The sequence below is a fragment of the Melanerpes formicivorus genome, unplaced genomic scaffold, assembly GCF_026170545.1.
Source record: "Melanerpes formicivorus ecotype bairdi unplaced genomic scaffold, bMelFor1.0.p_v2 SCAF_58, whole genome shotgun sequence".
NCBI classification, from domain to species: Eukaryota; Metazoa; Chordata; class Aves; order Piciformes; family Picidae; genus Melanerpes; species Melanerpes formicivorus.
In genome coordinates, this window is record NW_027142410.1 from 2,590,756 (window position 1) to 2,617,938 (window position 27,183).

Consider the following 27,183-nt stretch of genomic DNA (forward strand, 5'->3'; position numbering starts at 1 on the left):
CCAAGCTCTGCAGAGAGCTTGCAGCTGCCTGTGGGGAAATCCAGTGCCACCAGCTTGCTGCTCCTTTCTTCTGGCCAAGGAAGCCTCCACAGCAGCTCACTGAGCAGATTGATGCCTCAGCTGTCACTGAGTTGAGTATAGCAGGTACCAAAAGATGGCCATGGCTGTCCAGGCTTCTCCTGGGCCCTTTATGGAGTGTGGCACAGCACTGCTTGCGAATTAGCCTCTATTTTCTCTTCTGCCTTTGGCCAAGCCCACAGGCTCTGGCTGGCAGCCATTTTGCAAACCCTTTCCACAGGCATTAGGTGCTAGGAGAGCAGCCTGCAAACTGCAGCTCTCTGTACCCCCAGGGGAACCCCAGGAAACTGGGGAGTGAACCAGGCACCTGGAATCAGAGGCTTCAAAGGCATGAGTTGAGCAACATGTGGGGGCCCTGCCTGACAGGCCAGTGCAAAAGGCTTCTGAAGGGCAGCATACCTGCAGAAGCTGTGCCTTCTGCCAGGGAGAGAGCTGCTGGCAACCAGCTACAAAGATCCCAGGCAAAGAGGGAGAGGTCCTTCGGCTCAGTTCTTTCCCTTCAGTCAGTTTATTTGACAGACAAGCCCGCTCCAAGCATGATAGGCCAGGACTGGCCAACACAAGCAGGCTGCAGGTCAGCCTCAGTGCCACGAGGTGGGAGACAATGCTCTCCAAAAATCCACTCCCCTGCCTGGCTTTATTATAGTGCAGCTGTACAAAAGGAGGAAAAAAAATCAAGTGCTTAAAAAACAAAGAGGCCATCCCACCACCATCACTGCAGCCACCAAACAGTCCAGAGAGAGAGAGAGGTGGCCAGGGTCTCTTCACACATGTAGTGTCCATCACTCACAGCTAGATCAGTTAAAAAAGGTTCCATACCCCCCCTCCCCATGCCCTGCAGAACAGGAGCTTCTCATTGGTAGTTTAACTGAAAATTGGACATTATCAACACCCCTTCCCCCAGCCTGGGTGCCCTCCTTAGAAGTGTCCACCCATGATCTTAGCAGAGAATAATCATCTTCTCCTCATCAGCCCCAGTTATAGAAATAGATTTTCTGCCAAGCAGGCAAGTAATCCATCAGTGGCCCTGAAACAAGAGAAGAAAGGGATCACACATGTCAAAAGGCAAGAATCTGAAGCTGTGCATGCACAGGGTACACTCCCCCCTTCACCCCCCCACCCCCCTTATTAGGATATCCAACAACCCCACATCTCCAGGCACTCAACTCAGGTGAACCCAAGAGCAGAACCAACTACTTCTGCCAAGAAGGGAGACAGCTTTGGGGTGTGGTGCCAGAGCTTAGTGTGGGACCAAGCAGTGTGTGAAACAAGCCCAGCACAGCCATGGTGTGGGACACTGCTCCCTCAGAGCTGACATTTCCAAGCTCCAGAGGGGAGGGAGGTGCACAGTGCATGTAGTGAGTCAGGAGGACACTGCTGTGGCACGTGGAAGAGGAGAGACAACTCAGCAATAATGAGCAGGTGCAGACACAGAAGCAACTGCTGTAGAGTGAAAATGCTTATGTAGCACATGGCTTAATGCAGGCTCCAAAGCTTCTCTGAAATCACTAACTGGAGGAAGCAGCTCCTGAGCTAGCCAGCCTTGTGACCTCCCCAAAGAGAGGACAATCCCCTGATGCCAGGCTGATTTAATGCCACATCACTGCTGTGAATCACTCCACAAAAGGCTTCACATCAGCAAAGAAAAGGGGGAGGTGGAATTCTGGCCTTTAACAAAGAGATCCTCTGGTGAAGGACTAGAAGACAGACCTGGTTAGGGCCTTTGATTTACAATCAGTTCCTGCCAGGGTCAATACCTTTAGGCACCTTGTACCCCTTGCAGATTGAGGATCAGGGAAAAAGAGTTCAGAAATAGGGCTGCAAGCCAGAGCTCTGCTGTGCCAGCAGCGGTGCAAAGAGAGCCCAGGAGCCCAGGCCTAGGTGGCAGGGATTGAGCTCTGCAGCTTGGGAGGGGACACAGAGGTTTATAGCTATGGGGGAGCCAGGAAGCAATTCATCCTTTCCTGTTCCAGTTTCAAACAACCCAAGCATCACCACAGGAGTGAAGCAGTGCTAACCATTCCAGTACCTTCCTTGAGTTGGAAACCAACTGACAAAACGTTCTGCTCATGGGCCCTCCCCCCCCCCCGGTTTTTCTCCCCCCAGCAGAGATGGGGATGTATCAAACAGTGGGGCCCACTTACGTGTGACAAAGCCAACTCCAGGCACATAATCAGCCAGCAAGCGCAGCAGGAGGAGGATCCTGCCCCTAGGAAGGGAGAGAGCAGGAACGAGTCAAGCAGCGCAGCTCCTGCCCCAGCTGCACAAACAGCAGCGGCGACTCTTACACAAAGGCTCAGGTTAACCTGGTCTCAGGCAGCCAGACCTCTTAGCATCCACTCACCCAGTCCCCTGCCACTGTTTCTGTTACAAGGGAAACGTTGAGCTAAAGCCCATCAAGGGCCCCTTACTCTGAGTATCGATCATAGAAAGGAGATCTCAGCAGGTAGTACAGCAGCAGGATGGTTCTTCGCCTCAGCTCCGCCCGCTCGCGCCGGTTCAGGTCCTTCAGATCACTCAGCAAGCTCAGGCTGGAAGGAGAAGGGCAGAGAGCTAACCCACAGCAACAGCAGCCAGCAGGGGAAAGAAAGCAGGTTTGGAAATGCCCCCTGTTCCAAGCTGCATGCAGTGCAGGCTGCACCAGCTCAGAACGGGGAGCACTGCAAGTGCTGTAGAAGACACCTAAATGTGTGCACCCTGCACCTAAAGACCAGCCCCTGTGCTTGTTTCTCTCAGCTGGGCCGGCCCAGAATTGGGGAACAGGGAGAACTGTGAAGCTCACAGCCACCACCAACCTCAAACACCCGCAAAGACTCTTCCTCTGACTGACCTTGAGATCTCCAGGACTGCTGAGAGGAGCCAGGGTTTCCAAGATCTCTGGCCCCACACTCCTAAACTCAATACTAGGAGCACACAGTCAAGGAAGGGAAAGAAACAGAGATATGTAACAAGAGGCATGCAGACAAGTGGTCTGCTAGGTACCAGCAAAGCTCTGCTGGCTGCAGGAGAATACACTCTAAGGCAGCGCTGGGGAGGTCCAAAGAAGGGGCTGGAGGGCTTGTGCCTACAACTCCAGCGGCTGAGGTTGGGGAAGGGGGAGAGGCTATGAGAAGGACAGAGGGAGGAGTGCCGAGGCCCTGTCTAAGCAGAGGAGCAGCAGCAGAGAGCAGCCCCGTGCCGCACTGCCCGGCAGCAGGGCCGAGCCCGCAGCCCCCTCTGCCGGCACCCAGCTGCGGCTTGAGCCCGCAGGCAGCCAGCGCAGGATACGGTGGAGCAGAGGGCGGGTGATGTAGAGGGATTCTGCGATGGTTTCTTGGAGACCCAGAGGGGTGGGAAGCTGGTTCATCTCCTCTGCTCTTCGGCTATGTGACTCCTCCCTCTGCTGCGGCGACCCCCAGTGCCGGGAATGCAGGGATGGGGCTGAAACAAGCAGATCAGGTCACAAACACAAAGAACGCTTCCCTACGGCACCTCCCTGCACCCCTCCCCGCTGCCTTCCAAGGTGTGAAACGGCAAAGCTGGAAGAGCTGCACGCACAGCGAGGGCTGTGGCTGACCAGTGCCCTCAGAGCTTGCCTCCACCAGAGGGATGACAGCAGGGAGAGGTTCCTCTAAGATCCACGTTCCTCGAAGTATGACCACGCTGACAGACTGTCTCCGCCACGCAGCTCGCTTTTAGAATAGAATAAACCTTTATTTAGAATAAACCAAACCAGGTTGGAAGAGACCTTCAAGGTCATCGTGTCCAACCCATCAACCAATCCAACCTACCCACACAGCTAACCCATGGCACCAAGCACCCCATCAAGTCTCCTCCTGAACACCTCCAATGACGGCGACTCCACCACCTCCCCAGGCAGCCCATTCCAATGGGCAATCACTCTCTCTGTATAGAACTTCTTCCTAATATCCAACCTGAACCTCCCCTGGCGCAGCCTGAGACTGTGTCCTCTTGTTCTGGTGCTGGCTGCCTGGGAGAAGAGACCAACCTCTGCCTGTCTACAACCTCCCTTCAGGTAGTTGTAGAGAGCAATGAGGTCACCCCTGAGCCTCCTCTTCTCCAGGCTAAGCAACCCCAGCTCCCTCAGCCTCTCCTCACAGGGCTGTGTTCCAAACCCCTCACCAACTTCATTGCCCTTCTCTGGACACACTCCAGCAAGTCAACCTCCTTCCTAAACTGAGGGGCCCAGAACTGGACACAGGAATCAAGGTGTGGCCTAACCAGTGCAGTGTACAGGGGCAGAATGACCTCCCTGCTCCTGCTGGCCACACTGTTCCTGATGCAGGCCAGGATGCCATTGGCCCTCTTGGCTGCCTGGGCACACTGCAGGCTCATGTTCAGCCTACCATTGACCAGTACCCCCAGGTCCCTCTCTGCCTGGCTGCTCTCCAGCCACTCTGACCCCAGCCTGTAGCTCTGCCTGGGGTTGCTGTGGCCAATGTGCAGAACCTGGCACTTGGATGTGTTCAATCTCCTGCCCTTGGACTCTGCCCATCTGTCCAGCCTGTCGAGGTCCCTCTGCAGAGCCTCTCTACCCTCCAGCAGATCAACTCCTGCCCCCAGCTTGGTGTCATCAGCAAATTTACTGATGATGGACTCAATGCCCTCATCCAGATCATCAATAAAGATGTTAAAGAGCACAGGGCCCAGCACTGATCCTTGGGGCACACCACTAGTGCCTGGCTGCCAGCTGGCTGTGGCACCATTCACCACCACTCTCTGGGCTCGGCCCTCCAGCCAGTTCGCTTGGGAAAACACCTTGCAGCACGTGCCTGAATCCCTGCTGCTTTGATATCCTCCCACTCACAGCACCCAACGACTGGCAAGACATGCCCCAGCACAAGGTTCTGCCCTGTGCTGCCCACTCCCAGTAGCACATAAAGGGCACGGAGTAGAAACAGCTCAGGCAAGGACAGAGCACAGGCTCAGCTACTCACTGCTCTGGAGAGAGCGCACCACGCGGCTGGAACGCTTGCCAACGTAGGTCTGATCCTTCCCTGAGGAGCTGCCTTCCATGTCTGCTGGAGAAAACAGCCACAGCAGTCAGGCTCCCAAGGAGCTGGCAGCACCCTTCCCCACACTGCATCCCAGAGACCAGACTGAAAGTTAGATCCAGTGCAAACCAAACCATCCTGAAGGGGTTAACACCACGCAGAGGTTGACTCCCGACATCTGCAGCGGCCCACACCTAGGATCTCTCTCCTCACCATCAGAACAGACTGGGGCACAGGCAGCTTGGCCAGGGAGCATGCAGTTCAGCCAGTGATTCCAGGCTTAGACTCCTCCACACACTCCTTCCAGACTGCAGGACAACCCTGGCTGCCACTAAGCTAACTTGTGCTCTGCAGAGGACGGGAAGTTCAGCACAGCTCAGCTTTGTGTACTGATAAAACCCTTACATTTCTTTGTGCCAAGCCACTGCTCTGATGAGTAACTCCTAGCAGGACAAGACATGTGGCCAAGCCAACCACGACAGCACCGTGGGCTCACCTTGGGGGTGGAGAGGCTGCTGCTGCTCCCTCTTCAGGGGCACGATGGGAGGCGATGTCTGGATGCCAGTTTTGTACCAGAGCAGGAGCAGGAGCCGAAGGATGGCTCTGTGAGCAGACACATGCAAGCCTTCAGTACCAGGCTACGGAGATGGGCTCCAGCTGTGCTGGAAACCTGGCTTCCACGGAAGAGGGAAACACTCAGGCCTGCTCAGGGCAACTGGCAGGAGGAGCAAGCGAGCCCTTTCGTGGGACAGTATCCAGCACACCATGGGGCTCCAAACTCCCCCAGCCACAGGGACAAGCAGCTGTCCTGCTCAGCCTTTCCCCTGGGCTATGGCCAGCTCCCCTCCAGATCCCATTTCCAAGCACACACTGCCCCTTCCCCTGGGCCCACAGCACTTACTTAGCCAGCTGGATGAGCACAATGATGGTCCACCGGCCTATCTCCCCCCACACCCTGGCTGTCCCCATCTCGGCAAAGACCTCCACGCATTCTAGCACACTCAGCCAGGTCAACAGCTTCTGCTGGGGCAGCGGCTGCAAAACACAGAGGGGAGCAGGAGGAGAGGATGCAGGCTCTGCTTGGGAGCTAAACAGGGCAGAAGCACAGCCCAGTCTGGTGGGACTCATCGGAAAAAAAGCACCAGATGGCCTTGGAAGTCACAGCCCCAGCAATAAAAAGTGGTGCCTCTGCTGTGGCCAGAGTCTGTGCACAAGCCCACTTCTTTATCTCCAAGCAGGGGCAGAGTGAGACATCACAGTACCACAGAGATACCACTCAAGAAACAGGGAGAACACCACAGTTCTGTCTTGGATTGCCTTCTACCCCAACTGCAGGTCAGTCTCCTGGATTGGGGCACTGTGCCTGAACTCCACAACAAAACCCTCTCCTCCTCCTTGTCCCAGGGCTGGAGTACATGACAAAGCTCCTCCTCAGTTAAAGTTGATGAAGGAGAATGCTTGCAGTAGAGGGAAAGAGACCCAGAGTCCACAGTCACACCAGAGTGAATGGCTGCTGAGTACAGCATCAGTCTAGGTAGCTGCCACAAACCCCAAGACAGCCCAGGCCCCTTGCTGGGGGAGGTGGGAACTTGCTGATGCTGTCAGCCACAGGCTTTGACCCATTGAAAAGAATCACAAAAGACAATACAGCTGAAATTCACTTTGACCTTTACCAACCAGGGGAGCAAGCCTCTGTTTGTTACACACCTGACTCTCCAGGCAGAGAGCTGCCTGCATCCAAGCCCACACAGCGGGCAGGCTTGCAACAGATGAGGTCTGGCTGGAAAAAGCACCCTCCTCCTCATCCCCCAAAGGAGCTAACCAATGCTGCAAGCCAGCCTGGGGCTCTTGCATGAAAGACACAGAAGCAAGGTGCTTGTTTGCTTTGCTCAGTAGGATATGCAAAGGAAGGGTCTGAGGGATGGGATAAGAGCTTCAGCTGAAACAATGATGGTTATGCAGCAACACTCTTGCCTCTGAGCTTTGCAGAAAAACAGTGGAGCTCCTGGTGCAAGCCAGGGCCTGATTTCTGTGGTCCAGGGAATGATCTAGCCACTCCCTCAAGCCAGGGGCTATGGGGCAGGCCTGCTGTTTACCCACACTCAGACGTTGCCTCTGGCTTCTACATACCTGCCAGCAAAGTGAGGCCACAGCAGAGACCTGCTAGTTTCTGTATACACACCCTGAAAGCTTCTGCAAGGAAAAAAGCATGTGTCCCAAATCCTGCTCCCACACACTCAAGCCTTACCACAGGCAGGCTCTGCTGCAGCTCCTTTCGTAGGATCCAGTCATTTAACAGTACTAGGAGGTTGGAGGCAGAGTACACTGGAAAAAGAAAAGAAGAACACCGCAGATAGGGATGCACAGCATGCAAACCAAACTGGGACTGCTGCCTCTGCCCCCGGGAGGGGATGAAGGAAGAAGGGCAGCAAGAGCTGCAGATCCCTCCTCCCATAGGCTGACAGAGAATGCAGCCAGTCGTGGGGGAAAAAAAAAAAAAAAGAAAGAAAGAAAGAAAGAAAACCACCAAGAGGTGTGGGGAACAGCCCCGCGGGCACCCGCACCAAGGCACAGCCGCAGCCCCTCCGCCGGCTCCCCATTGCCCACCTACCCAGCTCCGAGAGCGTGTGCGAGTCCGAGAAGCGACCTGGGAAGAAAGGAGAGCGGCTACCAGCTGGCACCCCGCTGGGCTCCAGTCCCCTGCACCTCCCCGGGTCAGGGCCAGAGCGGGACCCTACCCAGGCCCCGGCTGGAGGAGCGAGGGCCCGGCCGCCCCCATCCCGCACCTGGCAGCAGATAGGAGAGGCCGCGCACGGTGCCCTCCAGCTGGGCCGTAGCAGCCGGGTGCCGTCTCACGTACTCCTGGTAGCGCTGACACAGCAGGCGCAGCCGCGCCACGGGGCCACCGCCGCGGGCAAGTACCGAAGCCGAAGCCGGTGCCGCCGCCATGGCTCCCACGGCAGCGCACTTCCGGCAGCCGCCTCTGCGCCTGCGCGCTCCGCCCGCTCCGCCCCGCCCCGCCGAGCCCAGCCCAGCCGAGCAGAGCAGAGCGGAGCAGGCGACGCAGTCGAGCGCCGAACGGCCGATGGGCGACGGGGCGGGGGATTAAAGGAGCGGCGGCGGCGGCGGCCGGGCAGGTACGGGGCGGATGGGAGGAACGCAGGCTGGCAGGAGAGCTGGGGGTGCCTGGCTTCTGTGCGGGTTAAGGGGAGTCTGCGTGGGGACTGGGGTACCTGCGTGGGGCTGCGGATGTCCCGAGGTGGGGAATGTGGCTGCCGCAGGGTGAGAAGCCGGGGTGTGGGTCAGTCTGGGGGAGCGCCGAGAGGGATCCGTTCCTCGGGCGCTGCAGCGGGGCAAGGGTCGGCCCACGCGTGGATCTGGCGCTCTATAGGCCTAGGAGCCGGGGGGCAGCGCTGTTCCTGGGCGGTGTGGCGAGCGCTGGCCGCCCCCCGGGGAGCCGGCGTGGGGTCGCTCCGGGAAGCGACTGGGTCTGCTGGCGGCACCGGTAAAAAGTTCTCGGTGGTGTTGGGGAGTGAGCGTGGGTGTCTGGAGCGGTGTCTGGCGCATCGTCACACAGCGAGGACCGAAGTGCAGGAGCTTCTGTCCCAGCCAGGGGGGCCTGTGTACCCCCCCAGGACGGGGGTGGCCGTGATAAGCACCCAGGGATCGCGTATGGGTGGCTCCGTGGCAGGCACTGAGGAGCCGGCGCTTTGCAACTGACCCAGGGCTTCGTTTGGGGAAGCGCAAGGTGTGACCGAGCAGACTATGGGGGCAGGACTGGAAGATGTTGGGGACGGGGGTCGTGGGGACAGGGCTCTGCCAACCTCGTGTGCTGCCTTGCGTGGCCGTGTCTGTCCACGTGTCTGTTCAGAGGGGAGGGAAGGAAGGAAGGACGGACCGCTGAGGAGGGAGCAGAGGTGCCGAAGGAAGGTGGTCAGGGCCGTGCTGTCCGTAGTTCCCGGCTCCTGCCCCCAGAGCCACAGTCACGGTCCGGTCTTTGCTGCTCTTAGGCACGAATCCCCGTTCCGGGGGCGGGAGGCAGCGGCGCGGGACCCGTCCGGCTGCCGCCTGTTGCAGGAAAGACTCAAACCCGATGTCAGCACTGCCGACCCCCACCCCCCCGACAAGTCGTGCCGAGTGGTACTGGGCTGCACGGAGCGTGCCTCCTGCTCTGCCGGGACAGTTACCCTGCGCTGAGGTTGCCTGGCCAGTGCCACCCTGCCCAGTGTCCCCTGAGCCCTCGGCACACCTTGCGGTGCAAAGATCGGCAGCGGTTCACACGGACAGGGCTGCGTGGCTCCCCGCTGAACCTTTGCGGTGGGTGAGGAGGGTGTTTCGCGGCCTCGCACAGGTTTCTCGAGTGCCAATAGAGCTCTGCCAAGCTGCCCCTCCTTCCTCCTGTCCAGTTACCTCCACACAATGGACGCAGTGTGTGCCTGCAGCTTCCTCTGCAAGAATTACAGTTGCATGGGCAGGCACTTTATTCTTTCTGATCTCCCCTCTTCTCCCCCCTTCCCCTGAGGGTTTGTTTTCCAGCAGGCTGAGTTCAAAAGGGGCACGAGATATGGCTGGCAAGAAGTCTGGCACTAAACAAACCTTTTTAATCAGAATCACATGGATTAGACCCAACTTTCCATTCACATGCAGTGCTACCTGTGAGCTCCACTGCTTTTCACGGTGGCTGAGCTGCTAGTGTAAGCACCAAGGTGGGTGAGATAGCACTTGAAGCTGGTGACAGAGATCTGGAGCACAGCTTGCTAGGGGTAGCTGTGTGCTGTTGGTGTGACTCTAGGGGCATATCCAGTGCAGACTGCTGGAGCTGCTCTCCTTGAAGGAGAAGCTCTCACTCTGCCAGACAGCAATCTGAGAGCTGGCTGCCTAGGAGACTGCCAAAGACACCTTGTCTTCAGCCAGAGGTGAAGCCTGATGCACAAAGTCCTTGGGCTACTGCCATTTACTGCCCATTGTAAGTGCAACTGCCCATTGTAAGTGCAGATCAGGTTCGTGATCATCTGAAGAACCTGAAAGTGTTCAAGTCCATGGGACCCGACGGGTTACACCCACGGGTGCTGAGAGAACTGGCAGATGAGGTTGCTAAACCCCTCTCTATTATATTTCAAAAGTCCTGGCAGTCTGGTGAAGTCCCCACAGACTGGAAAAGGGGAAACATTGCCCCCATCTTCAAAAAGGGCAAGAAGGAGGAACCAGGGAACTACAGGCCAGTCAGTCTCACCTCTGTGCCTGGAAAGATCATGGAACAGATCCTCCTGGAGTCACTACTCGCTCAAAAGAATAGTGAAGAGGTGATTGGGAACAGTCAGCATGGCTTTGCCAAGGGCAAATCCTGCCTGACCAACCTGGTGGCCTTCTATGAGCAGGTGACAAAATTAATAGATGAGGGGCAAGCAACTGATGTCGTTTACCTGGACCTGAGCAAAGCCTTTGACACTGTCCCACACCACATCCTGGTGTCCAAACTGGTGACACATGGGTTTGATTGGTGGACCACTAGATGGATAAGGAACTGGCTTGATGGCCGCACCCAAAGAGTGGCTGTCAATGGCTCCATGTCCCAGTGGAGGCCAGTGACAAGTGGAGTCCCTCAGGGATCAGTCCTGGGACCTATCTTATTCAACATCTTTGTGGGGGACATGGACAGTGGCATTGAGTGCACCCTCAGCAAGTTTGCTGATGACACCAAGCTGTGTGGTGCAGCAGACATGCTGGAGGGAAGGGAGGCCATCCAGAGGGACCTGGACAGGCTGGAGAGGTGGGCACAAGCCAACCTCAGGAGGTTCAACAAGAGCAAGTGCAGGGTCCTGCATCTGGGTCGAGGCAATCCCAGGCACAAATACAGGCTGGGCAGTGACTGGCTGGAGGATAGCCCTGAGGAGAGAGACTTGGGGGTGCTGGTGGACAAAAAGCTCAACATGAGCTCTCAGTGTGCACTTGCAGCCCGCAAAGCCAATCAGATCCTGGGCTGCATCAAGAGAAGTGTGGCCAGCAGGTCGAGGGAGGTGATCCTCCCCCTCTACTCAGCCCTGGTGAGACCCCACCTGGAGTACTGTGTCCAGTTCTGGAGCCCCTATTACAAGAGGGATGTGGAGGTGCTGGAACGTGTCCAGAGAAGGGCCACAAGGATGATCAGAGGGCTGGAGCACCTCTCCTATGGGGACAGACTGAAGGAGTTGGGGCTGTACAGTCTGCAGAAGAGAAGGCTCCGAGGTGACCTCATTGTCGCCTTCCAGTATCTGAAGGGGGCCTACAGGAAGGCTGGGGAAGGACTTCTCAGGATATCAGGTAGTGATAGGACTAGGGGGAATGGAATGAAGCTGGAGGTGGGGAGATTCAGGCTGGATGTGAGGAGGAGGTTCTTCACCATGAGAGTGGTGAAACCCTGGAATGGGTTGTCCAGGGAGGTGGTCGAGGCCCCGTCCCTGGGGGTGTTTAAGAGCAGGCTGGATGAGGCTCTGTCCAGCCTGATCTAGTGTGGGGTGTCCCTGCCCATGGCAGGGGGGTTGGAACTAGATGATCCTTGTGGTCCCTTCCAACCCTGAATGAAACTATGAAACTATGAAACTATGAAACTATGAAACTACTCTGAACAGCATAGCATGTGGTTCTGCCCCTGAATGAGAAGCTTTTTGGTAGGCACTTCCTCTTTGTCCCACCCACTGTCCTGTCTCCCTTGCTCTTCATCTTATTCCAGCAGTGAGTGAGTTTGGAGTACAGTTTGAACAGCACCATGCTGCCTTTTTATGGTAAATAAACGCTGCAAGGGAGCACTGGAGGAAGGGTGGCTTGTCAGAGCAGCAGCTAGCCCACGAGACTGGGCAAGGCTTGGCTTATGGTGCCTGTGGTGGGGTTGAGTAGGAGGTGGAAGGCTGGTTTTGAGGAGCTGTTTTCTCTCTTGGCTGTACTTGGAAAGATCTCTGAGGAGGTCCTTTCTTAGCACTTACTGTCAGTGCGGGGTGCTGAGGGCTCCTGCTTACTGGAAATCCACTGGCTGTAACTGAGGCCAAATAGTTCCTGTGCTCTGGTGACGAGAGGTGCAGCCTCAGCACTAATGGTAGGCTAAGAAGCAAACCAAAAAAATCCAATGCTCTGCCAGCCCAGGAGTGGGTACAGTGTTGAAGTGCAGTTTGCTTGGCTGCCAGCATCTCACTCTGCTGGGACCACGCCGTTTCTGGGGAGCTTGACACCTGGTGGAGCGCTGCCATGCCTGGGAGGAAGCTCACCCTAAGTAAGCCTTGCCCAAAACATTCCTTGCAGAGTGCTGAGGTGGGTGAGGGTGTCTTCTTAGCAGCACCTACCAGCATTGGAGCTGGTGAGCAGAATATGGGAGAACAGTTGCAGTACACAAATGCTCTATGGTGTCCTGGGAGGTTGCTAGTGGGGGGAAAGTGGGTATTCTCCCCAAACATGTTTTCCTGCTGCCCTCCCACCACCAACAAGGAAGGAGCCTGGCTGTGTGAAGTCAGCGATGTGGATCTTTTTGGCTATGCTGGTGTGGGATGAGATGGTCTTTCTGTCTCTGTCTCCTCGGGGCATCCCTTCCTGCTCTGCTCAGCTCCTGCACTGTGCTGTGGCTGTCTTGTCTTTGCTTCTGGATGAGCTCAGGCAATACTTTGGGAGAGCTGGGGATAAATTGTCACTTGCTTCAAATAACCTGTAGACAGAGGCATGGCCAGGGAGTATTTTAGTCCCTGACACATGAGCCCTGCCAAGAATGGAAGGCTTGATTCACTCACAATACCACACTAGAGACCAGCACCTTTCAGGATAGCTCCAAGTCTCTGTCCAAAAGAGGATACAAGGGCAATGAAGTGCTCCAGGCTCCAAGCGTGTCATCACTGGTGGTGGCAGCCTGCACCTCTGATCTCTGACAGCCCTTCTGAGGCCTGGAAAGGCAGCAGCTGGCAGGGGATGTTGGTGGTGTAGTCCTTGAATTCCTGAAGTGTTGCTGATAGGTCCATTGCTTGAAGTGGTAGTCTGAGGGGAAGGGAAACTCAGGTCAAACAAGATTAAGGGCCTTTTAGTGCATGTTTTGACTTGGAGGCATTTTGTTGCTGTTCTCCATCAGGGTGCCATTGCCCTCAGCTTAGCCAAAGCCTGGCATCTCAGGAGAGAGTCTCTTTTTGGCTTTTCAGGAGGAACAACACGTCTGGCAATGTGTGCAGAGCCCTGCTGCGAGGCAGTGACTGCCTCCTGCCTCCAGATGCCTTTTCCAGAAAGCCATTTAGAGCCCCAGACTGTTCCTTGGATGACTCCCTTCTCTGATTCATTAGCAATGTGCAGTCTCTTCTGTAATGTCCTGAATCTGCTTGTGCTAAGGGCTGAGCAGGAGAGGCCTTATCTTTTAATAACCATGTGATGCAGCTGGAAAAAACTTCTGGACGTGCAGTACTCTGGTGGCCTGGGTTAATGGAAACAGCTCCAAAGCAGAGATGCAGCTGAGGGGGAGAGTGATGCAAATGCTTTGGGGTGAGGTGGGCAACTGCTTGTGGATTCTCATTAATTGACCTCATTAATGTTTATAAATACATAAAGGGTGAGTGCCCAGAGGATGGAGCCAGGCTCTGCTCAGCAATGCCCAATGACAGGACAAGGGGCAGTGGGTGGAAGCTGAGGCATAGGAAGTTCCATGGAAACAGGAGGAAGAAATACTTCACTGTGAGAATGACAGAACACTGGAACAGGCTGCCCAGGGAGGTTGTGGAGTCTCCTTCTCTGGAGATATTCAAGACCTGCCTGGATGAGCTCTGTGTTACCTGGTGTAGGTGATCCAGCTCTGGCAGGGGGGTTGGGCTGGCTGATCTCTCAAGGTCCCTTCCAGCCCCTAGCAGTCTGTGAGTCTGTGATCCTGACCTGCCTCACCCGAGCTCCCTTGGCCCCACCTGGAGAAGGGAGTAGGTCTGGAGGTGGGTCTCGCCGGGCTGCAGGGCTGGCTGCAGGTTGGTGATACAGGGGGTGTTGGGTTGCAGCCGTGGGACATGGGCTCCACCCTGGAGGTGAGGCTCTGGCCATGTGCACGGGGGCAGGCTGCTTGCCGGGCGCCGCCGGTGGCCGTGCCCGCTGGCAAGGACCTCCCTGAGTGGCAGCAGGCACATGCAGTGTTAGCCCTGCTGAAGGTATCTTTGCTTTTCCAGCTCTTTGCTGTGGAAGCTACTTGGTCTTGTGGCTGGCAGCTCGTTTCCTCTCTCAGGTGGGTCTCGGGGGCTTGGCTTTTACCTGAACTGCTCCCTGAAAGTGCAGGGCCCTAAGTAGCACCGAAGGGAGGGTTGTGACTGCAGAAGGGATGTGCTCCAGGCAGATTTGCTTCATATCCTGTTCCTTCTGCTCCATAAGTATCTGAGATTCTCCCTTTAGACCCCTTTGGCTGATGTGGGAGACAAGCAGAGTAGGGATGATGGAGGGGATAGGTGTCTGTTCACTGCCCATGTGTGTCCTCTCACTGGCTGCCTGCCACCTTGTAGGGAGACTCACAAAGCACAGGGAGTGCCCAGCTTTGGTGGTGGAGGAGGGGTTTGCTGAGCAGCTGTGGTGCTGTACTTCTTCGGTGGAGTTGCTGAGTTTCGCTGTGCAGGTAGCAGCTGTTGTAAAGGATTTCTTCTTTCCAGCCCTTGTTGGGGTTGATGTTTCGCTTGTTTCATATTGTGCTGACCCAGGGTTCACAGAGGGGTGCAGCAGGGCTGGTACCCAGCACTCTGCACACTTCCCTGGGGTTTTAAAACAGGTGGGACCTGCCAGGAAGATGGGTTTTGGTAGGGTTTACTTGCTTTGAAGGTCCTGTTCCTCCTGGATCTCGGAACAATGATGTGTGGATAGAGGAGACTTAAATCTAAACTCCTGACTCCACTCTGATTCCTTTGCCCCAGCTTGCTTGCATGGCTCTCTGCTTCTGGTTTGTACTTTCTGCCAGTCAGGAGGTGATAACTCCTGTAGCCTCCTTGGGAGAAGGGCTCATCCCTTCCAGCCTGCAGTTGTGTGGTATGGGAGCTGGAGGAAAGGGGTGTGCTGGTAAGATCCCAACAGAGGGGGAGCATCTCCTCTTCCTCTGAGGAGCTGTGACGTGCAGGCTGCTCTGCTCCCTGCAGCCCAAGTTGTGTGGTGGTTTTGGCCTGCCTTCTCTACTCTGCCTTTATCCTTCTTGTGCATCTATCTGGACAGATTCATCCTGACTCCCCTCCTGGGAGTGCCCAGGGTATGTCACAGAGGCTCAGGTTACTGGACGTGGTCGTTAATCCCTTCACTGCTTCACAAGCTGAGCCCTGCTGTTGTCATATCTGGGAGGGGGCCAGGAACCCTCAGCTCCTTGTCCTGCTGAAGATCAGTGTGAGGACTCACATGTGTTGCCGTGGAGCACGATGGCTGTGGCTTTGCCAGCCCTTCTGGGGACACGTGTACAGTCCTTTTTGTGTGGGTGGGGAATGTGCTACAGGACAGTGCAGTGATCTGAGACCAGGGACATGCAGCGCACAGAGATTCTCCCAGGGGTTGTCTGGGTAGCCAAAGGTGACATTGAACTGTGCTTTGCAACGGGCTGGAGGAAAGGGACAGGACCAAGGTGTTGGGTGCTGCTGGCCTTTGACACTCTGGGCTGTCCCCAGAGCTCTCTTATGCAACAGCAATTCACATGACTGTTTGTCTTTTGAGTTTCAGGTGACAGCAAGCTCCAAAAACTTCAGGTATGCTGAAATGTGTTATCTGCCCTTGGAGCTGAAAATCCCTGATTAAAGGGTGGTCCTCACAGCCACCACCGGGCCCTGCCAGCTTCTCCAGCTGTACCCCTGCAACATTGGCAGCCTTCAAAGGTTAGTTATCTTGCTTGTTAAGTAGATGGCTTACATGTACTCAAACCCTTCCTGTCTTACTGCTTCTCTACCCAAATTGGCAGTTGCATGGCAGAAGGTCTTGCCTCTGTGGGTTTCCTCTCTTCTAGACACGTGAGTGTTTGGGACCTGTGGGAAGACAACACTTGCCCAGTTCACTGGAGGGAAAGACCAGATTCCCTGTATGGAAGCTTGGGACAAAGTGTGGTCTCACCTCCATGGCTGTTCCAGATGGACTTCCCTTGAGTGTGCACACCTGGATCCTTCCCCCCAAACGCTGCTACAGTCTATTGCTTCTTTCTAGCATAGTGGGCAGTAAGCGAGCGGGGCCTGGGCTGAGGAGCTAGAACAAACTAGAACAAGCTGGCAGCTTGTGCAGGAGTTGTCCTGCCCTGGCAGCTGCTTTTCCCTCTATCCCCTGCAGCAAGTGTTTGTGTGGGGCCACTGTTTTCAGTGGTCACAGCTTTCTCCCCTGCCCCTCATTAGTGCAGGGCTTGGCATGCCGGCAGGAGGGAGCCTCAGCGTGTCTGCGCCTTGATCGGATTTGTCAAGGCTCCTTCCCTTTTCTTCCTGTTCATTGAGGGCTGAAACAAAGGAATCAGAAGAGAGGAATTCCAAAGAATAGGAGCAAGGGAAGAGAGGGAGGCTGGAGTGACAGGCTGCCCCTCCACATGCACACCCCCTGCCTCTGTCTGGTGGGGGCAGAGCCGGAGGCAAGAGCATTTTGGGCAGGGAGGCCCTTCCCCACCACCCTGCTCCCAGCTGTGCCACCAGCTGCCTTGCTGCCCGTGCTGTGGGGGCAGTGGGGTGCTGCAGCCCGGAGAGCTCCTGTCACCACTGTGTAGGTAGCTGTCCTGGTGAGGTTTTCCCACTGTGTGCTGAAGTGCCAGCAGAGAGGAGTGGAGCTGGGGTTTGCTTACTGCCTCCTCTCAGCAGAGGCACACGAGCCTGAACACAGCTCAAGGGAAAGGAGCCATTCTTTGCCCTGCTTTGTTTGTCAGGGGCTGCAGTAAAAGGTTTCCCTCTTTACCTGTGCCAGGAAAGTTTCCTTCACCTGGCAGCCTCAAAAGAGCCCAGCACGGAGCTGAGCAGCCTGCCTGGGTGCCAGGGCAGCAAGGCACCTGCCCCTCCCCAGCCTGGAGCCAGATAAGCACTTGAACAAGGACCTTCTGTGCAGACAGGTCTGTGAAGTGGAGACAGACTTGGTCTGGCACTTGTGTTGTCTACCAGGAGTGAGGGGCTTGGGAGGTGAGTTATGGCCAGCCAGGTGAGGCTGCCACAGGTAATGCATTGTCAGCCCCTTGCTCCCTCCTCTGCCACCCCCAGGACATCATGCAGGTTTCCCTCCATCCTACCCTCAGCCCTGCTATGAATTGTATCAGGGGAGGCAAGAGGGTGCTCAGCAGCCCTGGCATAAAGCACTTGAGGTGGAAATACATCCCTTCCAGTGACCCTTGTGTTGCATTTAAGCCACAAGGAACAGCCTTTAAGCACAGCTGCTGCTTCCTTTCCTTCTTCCTCCTTGTTCTCCTCCTTCTGGCAATCTCTGTGGTTTAATTAGAGAGTGCAGTAAAGTCCTTAGCCTCCAAAATGTGCAGATTAGGGGGTTACTAATCCTCTCCTTCAATGGGTGCTCACATCCTGCTCACTCTGTTGTCGAGCTTCTGTCCCCAGAAGTTTGGCTGTGGAAACTTAGCCAAACTCAAGACCTCTACCTCTCCTCTTGTTTGCTGTGCAGAGGATGTAGGGATGATAAGAGAATTGTTGGGGGAGGAGGGCAGTGAGCTGTGGGCTTCTGCAATCCTCAAGGTGGGTTTGTAGTCAGCACTGGCTGTCTTTCCTTCTCACACACCCTGGCTGGTTCTGGTGCTTCAGGAGCTGTAAAGCATTTTGGGCTTGGGCTGTTTTGAGCTCTGCCTTCCTGTTGTGACAAAACCAGTACTTCTGTCAGAGGAAGCAACAGCTTCCTTGTATTCCCTGTGTTTGTGTGCTGGGTGACTCCATGCAGGTTTTGTGCCATGGTTCCAGCTTCTCTCTCCTCTACCCTTATTCCCAGCATCTGCCCAACGGAGCCACGCTGCAGCATCGCTGGGAGCTCAGGACCCTGCTGAGAGTGGGAGGCTGGTGCCTGGCACTGCTGTGTGAGGCCAGTCCTACCCTCATTGTGTCCAGTAGACCCAGGGAGGTTCTCCTCCCCCTCTACTCTGCCCTGGTGAGGCCACACCTGGCATATTGCATCCAGTCCTGGGCTCCCCAGTTCAAGAGGGACAGGGATCTGCTGGAGAGAGTCCAATGGAGAGCTACCAGGATGACTGAGGGACTGGAGCACTGCCCTGTGAGGAGAGGCTGAGAGCCCTGGAGAACAGAAGACTGAGAGGGGATTTAATCAATGTTTATAAATATCTGAGGGCTGGGTGTCAAGAGGGATGGGACAAGCTCTGCTGTATTGCACCCTGTGATAAGACAAGGGGTAATGGATATAAACTACAGCACAGGAGGTTCCACCTCAACATGAGGAGGAGCTTCTTCACTGTGAGGGTCAGAGAGGCACTGGAACAGGCTGCCCAGAGAGGTTGTGGAGTCTCCTTCTCTGGAGACTTTCAAGCCCCATCTGGATGTGCTCCTGTGTGACCTGTGCTAGATCCTATGGCCCTGCTCTGGCAGGGGGCTTGGAGGTCCCTTCCAACCCCTAACATCCTGTGATCTGTGGAGGGTGAGATCCATTTGTAGGACACATGCTGTCAGGGTGAGGGGAAAGGCAGAGTGTTTGCTGTCCCAGATGGAGGCACTGAGTCTGGAAGAAGGAGTGGGGAGGACAGGTGTGGTGGGTAGGATAAGACTTCCTGGAGGCAGGAAGGGAACTTGTCCCTCATGGTCATAGCTCATCAGCTGAGCACTTATGCCTCTGTCCCACCCCTGGGGCAAGCTGGACACTGCACAGAGGTTGCTGTGGGTTGCAGAACTGTGAGCTTTTGTCCTAAGCCACTCATCTGCTGCTTGGTTGAGCTGAGCTATCCCTGCCTTTGCCCTTTAGAGTGTGAGTTCAGGTTTAGCTCAGCAGTGTGAGCAGTTCCAAGGATGGGAATAGAAGGTGCAGCAGGAGAGGAGGAGTGCTGGGAATGGTCAGCAAGGACCTTGGGAGCATTCTCCTTTCCACTGCCTGACCTTGGCAACTGCCTCCCCTCTGGGATCTACCTTACCTCATTAATTTTACCCCCATCAGTAGCTACCTCATTTCCAGTTTGCCAAATGCCCCGGATGCTTTTTTTTCCAGATGAGTCTGTAGTCTCTTAGCCTCACCAGCATCTCTTCCTCCACACTGCTGCCAGAGCCTGTGGGCAATCTGTAAGCCTCTCTATAGCTCAGGTATTGCTTCAGGCCTTACAAAATGCCCAGGGCACCCTGAGTGGATGGCACTATTGCTGCTGGGGTTTTTTAGAGCCTGCTTTAAGCCATCCTGGCTTGCTATTTATAGTGCAGTTGTTCCATTCCTCTGTCCCTGAGCTCTGCTTTCAGCCTTGCTTGGGCACTGAAGGCACCAGTGCCAGGAATAGCTCTGGGCAAGGGAAGACATGGGAGAGGCTGCCTGAGCACAGCTCCAGGTTTGGGCTAGTCCCTGATGGAAGGGGCACCAGGCTGCATCTGTGAGCGCTGTCTCTCGGGGAGCCTCAGCCTCTCCTGCTTTTCACACAGGGGAGGTGAAGGGATTCTCTTCCTTGCCCCGTGTGTGTGCCTGGCTCCCTGGTGCTGCTGTGGCTGCTGGGGGAGAGTTCAGCACTGTGACAGATGACATCTGGAAGAGTTACTCCACGGCCAGGTACCGGTGGGACTAGCGAGGAACCTTGGTGTGACGTGCTTGCGCTCTGAAGGGCAGTTGGCACGGCAAGCCCTGCCCCTTGGCATGCCCTCCAAACAGTGACTCTGACCTCTTGGTTGTGTATCCTGAACTGCTGCCCACTAGGGCAGGGGGTTGCCTTTTTGGTAGGGCACCTGCCCTCCCTTGCACAGGGCCCTGCACCTGTTGGCCTTGAGGGAGCTTGAGCTGAGGTTGGAAAGGAGCCTGCAGCACAGCAAACGCCAACACCCTCCTCAGTGGAGCTGCTCCAGCAGAGCTGCTCCGGCCCTATGCCTCATGAAGAGAGACTTAAGGAGCTGGGGCTGTTTAGTTTAGAGAGGAGAAGGCTAAGGGGAGACCTCACTGCTCTCTACAACTACCTGCAGAGAGGCTGGTGCTGGTCTCTTCTCACAGGTAGTTAGTGACAGAACAAGAGGGAATGGCCTCAGGCTGTGGCTGGGTAGGTTTAGACTGGACATTAGGAAGAAAACTTTCACAGCAAGAGTGGTCAGGGATTGGAGTGAGCTGCCCAGGGAGGTGGTTGAGTCACCAAGCCTGGGTGTGTTTAAAGGTGGTTTGGATGTGGTGCTTGGGGACATGGTTTAGGGGTGACCCTTGTAGAGCAGGGTTCTTGGTTGGACTTGGTGACCCTGAGGCTCTTTTCCAACCTGAATGCTTCTGTGATTCTGTGATGGTTGCTGCTTGTCTGGAGAGCAGAGCCTAACAAATAATGAATTGCTTGATTTAGTGCCCAAAGTGAAAAGCTGGAGATAAAAAAGAACAACCAACACAGCTGAGTTTGAGAGACTCTTTGTCTTTTCTTTTAAATGTAGCACAGCTCAGTTTCAAGCTAAACAATGCAAAATGACACCTTTCCCCCTCCCCCTTCCCCTTTTGCTTGGAAAACAAAGCATTTTGTGCCTGTCCAAAACTTGTCATGAGGTAGCAAGTAGCTCTGAGCATTCTGGACACTGCAGTTTCCAATCAATAACTATTCAGCTGAGAACACTTCCCCAGCTCTGCCAGGGACAGCACATGGCAGGCACCGGAGGGCCTGGCGCATAGCCGTGCCCCTGGCACCTGCTCAGAGGTGGCAGGGAGGACGGTGTCGTGCCTCTTGAGGACTTTGCCAGGCAGAATGCTGGTTTGGGGTCATTGGGAGTCCCTTTGACTCCCTTTTTTGCTGTAATTAAGCTAATTAATTTTGCATAAGAGAATGCAGACTCCACATGTTTGAGGAGAAAGTTCTTCACTGAGAGAGTTGTTGGCCATTGGAATGTGCTGCCCAGGGAGGTGGTGGAGTCCCCATGCCTGGAGGTGTTCAAGAGGGGATTGGACGTGGCACTTGGTGCCATGGTTTAGTAGTCATGAGGTGTTGGGTGACAGGTTGGGCTTGATGACCTTTGAGGTCTCTTCCAACCTTGGTGATTCTGTGATGTGTAGGGAGTTAGATCTGGTCACAGAATCACAGAATGTTAAGGGCTGGAAGGGACCTTGAGAGATCACCTAGTCCAACCCCCCTGTCAAAGCAGGATCACCACTACCAGGTCACACAGGAATGCATCCAGCTGGGTCTTGAATATCTCCAGAGAGGAAGACTCCACAAGCCCCCTGTGCAGCCTGTTCCAGTGTTCTGTCTGCCCTGGGATATGGTCTCCCCTGCTGTCCCATTGGGGAGCAGCTCCCGGTGCAGGTTAAGAGCCTTTCAAGGGAGCAGAGAGTTCTGGGGGGGGGGGGGGGGGTGTGCCTAGGTCTCCTGTCAGTCACTGCTGTAGGCACTGCTAGCTGGAAACTTAAGACATCAGGAGTTCACAGGCTGACATCAGGAGTTCACAGGCTGACATTCTCACCACTTTGCTGTGTGGGGCATGGTGCCTGCTGGGTGCACTGATGGCAGAGCTGGAGCTGGCAGAGAGCTTGCTGCAGACTGCCTTGGGGAGAAGCAGGAGCTCCTGGCTGCTGACCCTGCTCAGCTCTGACCCCAGGACCTGCCATCTGCAGCAAGCCTGCAGCAGTGGAAGCGTGGGGAAGCGTCAGGAATGGTCAGGTATCGATGCCCGGAGCAGATCCGGCGAGCAGGACACGGTGAACCTAATGGATTCAGAGCTGCCATTAGCTGCAGTCAGCAGAAATGCAGACACTAGAAACCTAATCCCAGCAGAGGGAGGGAAGGGACCTGGAGATCAGCCCAAATGCTGCTCCTCTTCTGTTTCAAGAGGCAGGCAGGGTCCTCCTGCCCCTCGTAGTGCTCCTGCACAGTGCACAGATTGGGTCCCTCCTTTGCCTAGCTGTGCTGACCGTGGGGCATGTGGAAGGGATTTGATCCGGGACTCTGTGGCCTCCATGTTAGTGTCAGAGCAGCTCATGCTCCATCAGGCTCAGAAAAAGGGCAGTCAGTGTTGATGCTTCACCTGCCAAGTATCCCCTGCCACTGAACAACTTGCAGTCAAGGAAGGTAAACCTTGGAGCAGTGTTAAACAGGTATCTCCTCTGTGAACTTGCTGGGAGTCTCAGCAGCACATTGGCAGGGTACCAGGGTGCAAGGAGGCACTGGGGTCACCTGCTGGTGCACCCCACCAGGAAGTGCAGGAAAAACCATGACCAGCATAGGACATGCAGGGTCCTCCTTTGCCCTGAGCACTGTGGGCAGAGGGCTGGCTGAGCACTGGGGGAAGGTGGTCTGCTCCAGAGCCATGCTGGAAGGCTGTGCAGCTCATGGGTGAGGTGTTTCCTGCTGGCAGGGAGTGACTTGGTCCCTGAGGGGTGATCCTTACTTCTAGCCCAAGGTGATGCTGGCAGGTCTGGGTGAGTGTCCTGGGCAGCATGCCTGCTGTGCTGCAGCTCTGCTCACAAACAAGCTTTCAGGGTCTGCCCTGCTGGTCCCCTGCTGCAGTGAGGGACAAATGCAACATATGCAGAGGAGTGCAAGCCAGCAGCTGCCTTCTGCTGACCTGGTGTTCCAACACACATGGCTGAAGGTTATTGCCAGATGGAACCTCCCAGCTTCATCTTGGGTCTAACAGGAGTGAGAACGCTTAGGGGCCATGTCCCTAGCTGGGTGGCCACCTTTTGACTTGCCTGAGAGTTGTGGCTAAATGCAGCTGTCCAACTTGCAAGTGTTGCAGGCTATTTGGCAGACTTTCGCCTCCCACACAACTCTTGCATGCTCTGCCCTGGCACTGGACTTCCCACATGCGCCCTGCACAGCCCTCTCTCCAGCTGGGGCTCTGCTGGGCAGCTGAATCCCGTGCCCGGTGGTGGACAGGGAGCCTGGCTGTAGTGGCAGACTGTGTCTAGCAGAGCCTTGTGATCAGGAGTCCCTGCCAAGAAGAGTTGCTCCCTAATGCATTCCTGAGGTTGTAGACGTGGAGAGGTAAGCAGTGAGGCGTGTTCCAGTGTCAAACCCAGCCTGAACTTGCTTGTTTCCTCTGGAGAGAAGGAAACAGCCTGGCGACGGAAGTCTGTTTCAGCCAAGCTTGGAGCTTCAGCTAACACCCTTCAGAGACTGCTAGCTTCTCTTCCCCACGTGCTGTGCTTCTGCAGGAGAAGATGGCTTTTCAGTGTGTGACCTTTGCAGAACAAAAGGCTGAACTCTCAGAGCAGCAGGATTGTGTGTGGTGAGAATGTTCTGGGCCTGGGGAGAGCTTGGTGCAGGACAGTGAGCCCAACTGAGGTGCAGCTGACTGCTGTCCCAGGAAGATCTTCAGCTTTCTGGGATTTTCTCTGCAGTTTGGTGGTGTTTGGGGCAGTAGGGAAACAGGGATACTTAGCTCCTTTAAAGCTCATGTGCTGTTTGCAGGATGAATCTTATGAGGAGCAACTGAGGGAGCTGAGGCTGTTTAGTTTGGAAAAGAGGAGGCTGAGGAGAGACCTCATTGCTCTCTACAGCTACCTGAAAGGATGTTGTGGAGAGGCTGGTGCTGGTCTCTTCTCACAGGTAGTGACAGGACAAGAGGAAATGGCCTCAGGCTGAGACTGAGTAGGTTTAGACTGGACATTAGGAAAAAAATCTCTTCACAGCAAGAGTGGTCAGGGATTGGAGTGAGCTGCCCAGGGAGGTGGTTGAGTCACCAAGCCTGGGTGTGTTTAAAGGTGGTTTGGATGTGGTGCTTGGGGATATGGTTTGGGGGTGACCCTTTGTGGAGTAGGGTTAATGGGTGGACTTGGTGATCCTGAGGCTCTTTTCCAACCTGAATGTTTCTGTAAGCCTGAGGTTCTGTTACCCAGCTCTGTGGCTGCTGCCCCATCCCATCTCTAGGATGGGGTGGCTGTTTTGCCATAGGTTGCTCTTTCTGGGGAAATACAAAGCTTCTCACTTACGTTTTGCTTATCATAAGACTGGGGAGGGAGGGAGGGAGGGAGAGCATGGTAATCCGGAGCATGGGGTTTTAATCCTGCTCCCCTGGCCAAATTCCATTCCGCCTCTGTAAATTCCTGCAGCTGCCCTGCTCAGTGCTGCCTGTGTGGCATCCGCCGGCTGGCACAGCCCCCACTCCACTAGCAGCGTTTCAGCCACGGGGAGAGGGATCGGGAGGTGACCTCCAGCCCGAGGTGCTTTGTCAGATGGGTGTGCTGTGGGACGTGCTTGAAAGGTGACCGGCTGAATGAGGAGCCAGCCTGTCCCCTCCCATCCCTTTGTAAGAGCGAGAGAGATCGTCCCCAGTCCCCTCTCTTCAAGGCGTGGTGGCTGCCTTTGCTCCGCTGCCAGCCTTGCTGCGCAGCTCTCGCCCTGGCTGCCAGGCCCTTTGCTTGCCTCCTGCCAAGCTGTTCTCTCGTGAGGCAGCCTGAGCAGGTCAGCTTAAACTGCTGCTGCTCTCCCAGCTCCGAATGTGAGACCTGGGAGAAGGATTTGCAGTTTCTGTTGCCTATGGCTAGGTAAGACAACAGGCAGGCTGCTGGCTGCTCTGCATCTCTTTACTGGCAACATCACTTGTAATGCCTCTGGGTACACAGGGGGTGCAGCAAGCCTGTGGCTCTCCATATGCCCCTCAGACCTGCAGACAGTGTCTCAGCATCCCCTCTGCAGGTGCACCTTAGCTCTAGGAGAGACAACAGGCTAAGATACCCAGCCTTCCGTGGGCCCTGCTGCCAGCTGCGGTGTTGTGGGAAAACAGGGCTGCTCTCGTCTGTGCCTGTGGGTCTGGGGAAAACATGCTGATGTGGTGGGAAAGCTGCCACTGCCAGCTCTCCCTAAACATTAACTGCTCACCTGACAGTCACCAAGCCACAGAGAGCGAAGGCCAGCTGGTCTGAATCACTCTCCTACAGAGAGAGGGCATCTTGGAGGGGCAGGGTGCCAGTGCATGGGCAGCTCTGGGAAGGAGCCTGGGGCAAGCCAGGTGGGTGCACTGGCCTGGGAATGAAGGCTGCTTGTGCACGAAAGGGTGGCTGGTGGGCAGACAGCCTTGGGGGCCTGTCCACACCTCAGAGGTCAGTGTGAGCATGCATCTGGTGTTTGTGCAGCTGCCTGGCTCTGCTGGCTTGGCACTCCTTGTGCCCTGGCTATTGCCCTGTCGCCACTGACAGCAGGAATGTCCAGGCATGAGGCGAGTCTGGAGTTCTGCCTGCCCCTTCCTTGGTGCCTGCTGCCAGCCTCTCCCAGCAAGAGAGGGCACCCAGGTGCCTCTTTCTGTCGAGTTTGCTGTGTTCCTGCATTCCTGATGCCTGCCAAAGCAGGAGCCACCCCCTTCCCGGGGAGAGAAGGTGAGGATAAGCTGCTGTGAGCAGCACTTCTGCCCCGCACCCTTGTGCCGGGTTCGGAAGCCAGCAGTATTGGAAACCTCTCATCTTACTGCTGGCTGCACTTGTCTGGTGCAAGCAAGGAGACTGAGGAGGGAGGGCAGGGAGGCCAAGCCCCATGGCTGCAGGGGTGGCTGCAGCTGGGGTGCTTGTGCTGTGCCCAAGCTGCTGGAACCCTCTGTGCCCCTTGCATAGAAGCTGCTTCCAGCTGTGCCCTCTGCTTGCTGTGCCTTTAACATTCTGTGGGGGAGGAAAGGCTTTGTAGCTGCTTTTCTGCTTACCATCTCCTCCCCAGCACCATAAACATCCTAAAATGCCTCTGCCTTGCCCATGCTTCCCAGCAGCCTACCTGCTCCTACCCCAGCTGATGAGACCCTGGTGCTGGGTCCTCACTTGCTGGAGTGAGCAAGATAGGGAGGCCAGGAAAAGCTGTGGAGAGGCACCAGTGGTCAGCCAGAGCTGGAGGGGGTTTCCTGCCCTGGAGCAGTGCTGTTGGCAGGAGGCCTTAGCTTCTGCCAGGAGCATGGGTAAGCCCTGCTTGGCTGCTACATCTGATGCCTCAACCAGAGCACTTGTTTTGTCATGGATCCCACAGGGCAGGGACAGGACAGTCCCAGAGCCTGCTCCCCATGTGCCCCTGGGTCCAGCAAGGGAGCCGAGGCAGGATACCCCGGGGTGGGGGATTTCTCCTCCCTGCCAGAGCTGGGCCGGGCATAAAGGCACTCCTGAGGAGCAACTGCCTGTTGTAACCAGGGCTCTGCAAGGGCAAGCAAGAGCTTCCTGAGTGGATGCTAAATGTGTCTCCTGGGGCAGTGATTTCAGTGCTGCCTGGGTGGAGACCCAGCCTACCCCTGCCCTGCAGGCCGGCGGCTGCCTTTGCAGGCACTGCTCTGTCTCTAGGAGACAGGCCGGGGCTTGTGTCGCAGCTCGCCCTTGGGTTACACGGTGGGGGGCAATTTGTGTTTCATCTAAATTGCTGTGCAGGCAGATTGCATCCCAATCCCTCTGCTGCTGCCGGTGGTGGCCTCCTCCCACCACACCCAGTCTTCTCCAGGCACCTTTCTGCAGGCTCCCACCCAGGCGGGCAGGAGGGCAGGGGCTCCTCTTTGGCTCTAGCCCGGGGCAGGAGCTTGCTGCCTTTCCCCAGCCCTGGGGCCAGGCTCGGGGGGAGCTGCAGGTAGATCGCATCTCGGCATAGTTAGCATTCCCAGCCCTGGCCTCCCGCTCCTCACTCCTGCTGCCACCCCGTGCCGCTCGCTGCTGCTGCGCTGGGCAGGGCTGGGGGACGCTGTCTCCTTCAGAGAGCTCTGCTCTCCTGGGCGGCTGGGGCAAGCCCGGGGAATCGGGGGCCAGCTCTTCTTTCCTTTGGCAAACCTACGGCGGGGTTTACATCCTGTCCAATGAGACCAGCGCTCAGGCGGATGGCAGCTGGTATCCCTTCTCTCGGGGTGGCACGGCGTGCACCTCACCCTTGCAGGACGTGCGGCCCCTCTGTGCCGGCTAAGGGGAGGTGAGTTGGGTTCTGCTGCCTTCCAAAGCCCTCCCGAATGCCTCTCCGTGCGGAAGAAAATTCCTGCACCTGCCCCGGGAGAGGAGGAGGCAGGCGCTGGTTCGGGGGTAAATAATCCCCGTGCTTTATCTCGGCAAAAGAGGGATTTTTGAGGTCTGGGAGCGGGAAGGGGGCTGGAGGGAAGGTGGGTTGCTT

At 56.1% G+C, this 27,183-nt stretch overlaps 2 protein-coding genes across 5 annotated transcripts in view; one reads left to right on the forward strand and one right to left on the reverse strand.

Moving 5' to 3' along the window:
- Nucleotides 1–567: 567 nt before the first annotated feature.
- Nucleotides 568–8,048, reverse strand: PEX16 (peroxisomal biogenesis factor 16). Of its 2 annotated transcripts, none has more exons than XM_068161472.1 (11): nt 7,859–8,048; nt 7,684–7,719; nt 7,321–7,397; nt 5,974–6,107; nt 5,569–5,675; nt 5,016–5,096; nt 3,346–3,498; nt 2,909–2,981; nt 2,490–2,609; nt 2,223–2,287; nt 568–1,105 (listed from the first exon to the last, which is right to left on the reverse strand). In XM_068161472.1, exons 1-11 carry the CDS (start codon nt 8,019–8,021, stop codon nt 1,047–1,049), a joined length of 1,068 nt encoding a protein of 355 aa, XP_068017573.1. In that variant the 5' UTR covers nt 8,022–8,048; the 3' UTR covers nt 568–1,046. The 2 variants fall into 2 exon arrangements, with proteins under 2 accessions (XP_068017573.1, XP_068017572.1); XM_068161471.1 differs by having other exon boundaries at nt 5,016–5,099.
- Nucleotides 8,049–8,130: 82 nt separating this feature from the next.
- The window catches only part of LARGE2 (LARGE xylosyl- and glucuronyltransferase 2), a 30,078-nt gene continuing 11,025 nt past the window's right edge, over nt 8,131–27,183 (forward strand). The window contains exons 1-2 of one of the 3 annotated variants that reach the window (XM_068161474.1): nt 8,131–8,209; nt 15,735–15,886. The gene's annotated coding sequence lies outside the window, so the exon portion shown is untranslated. The other 2 variants (XM_068161476.1, XM_068161477.1) reach the window with 2 other exon arrangements.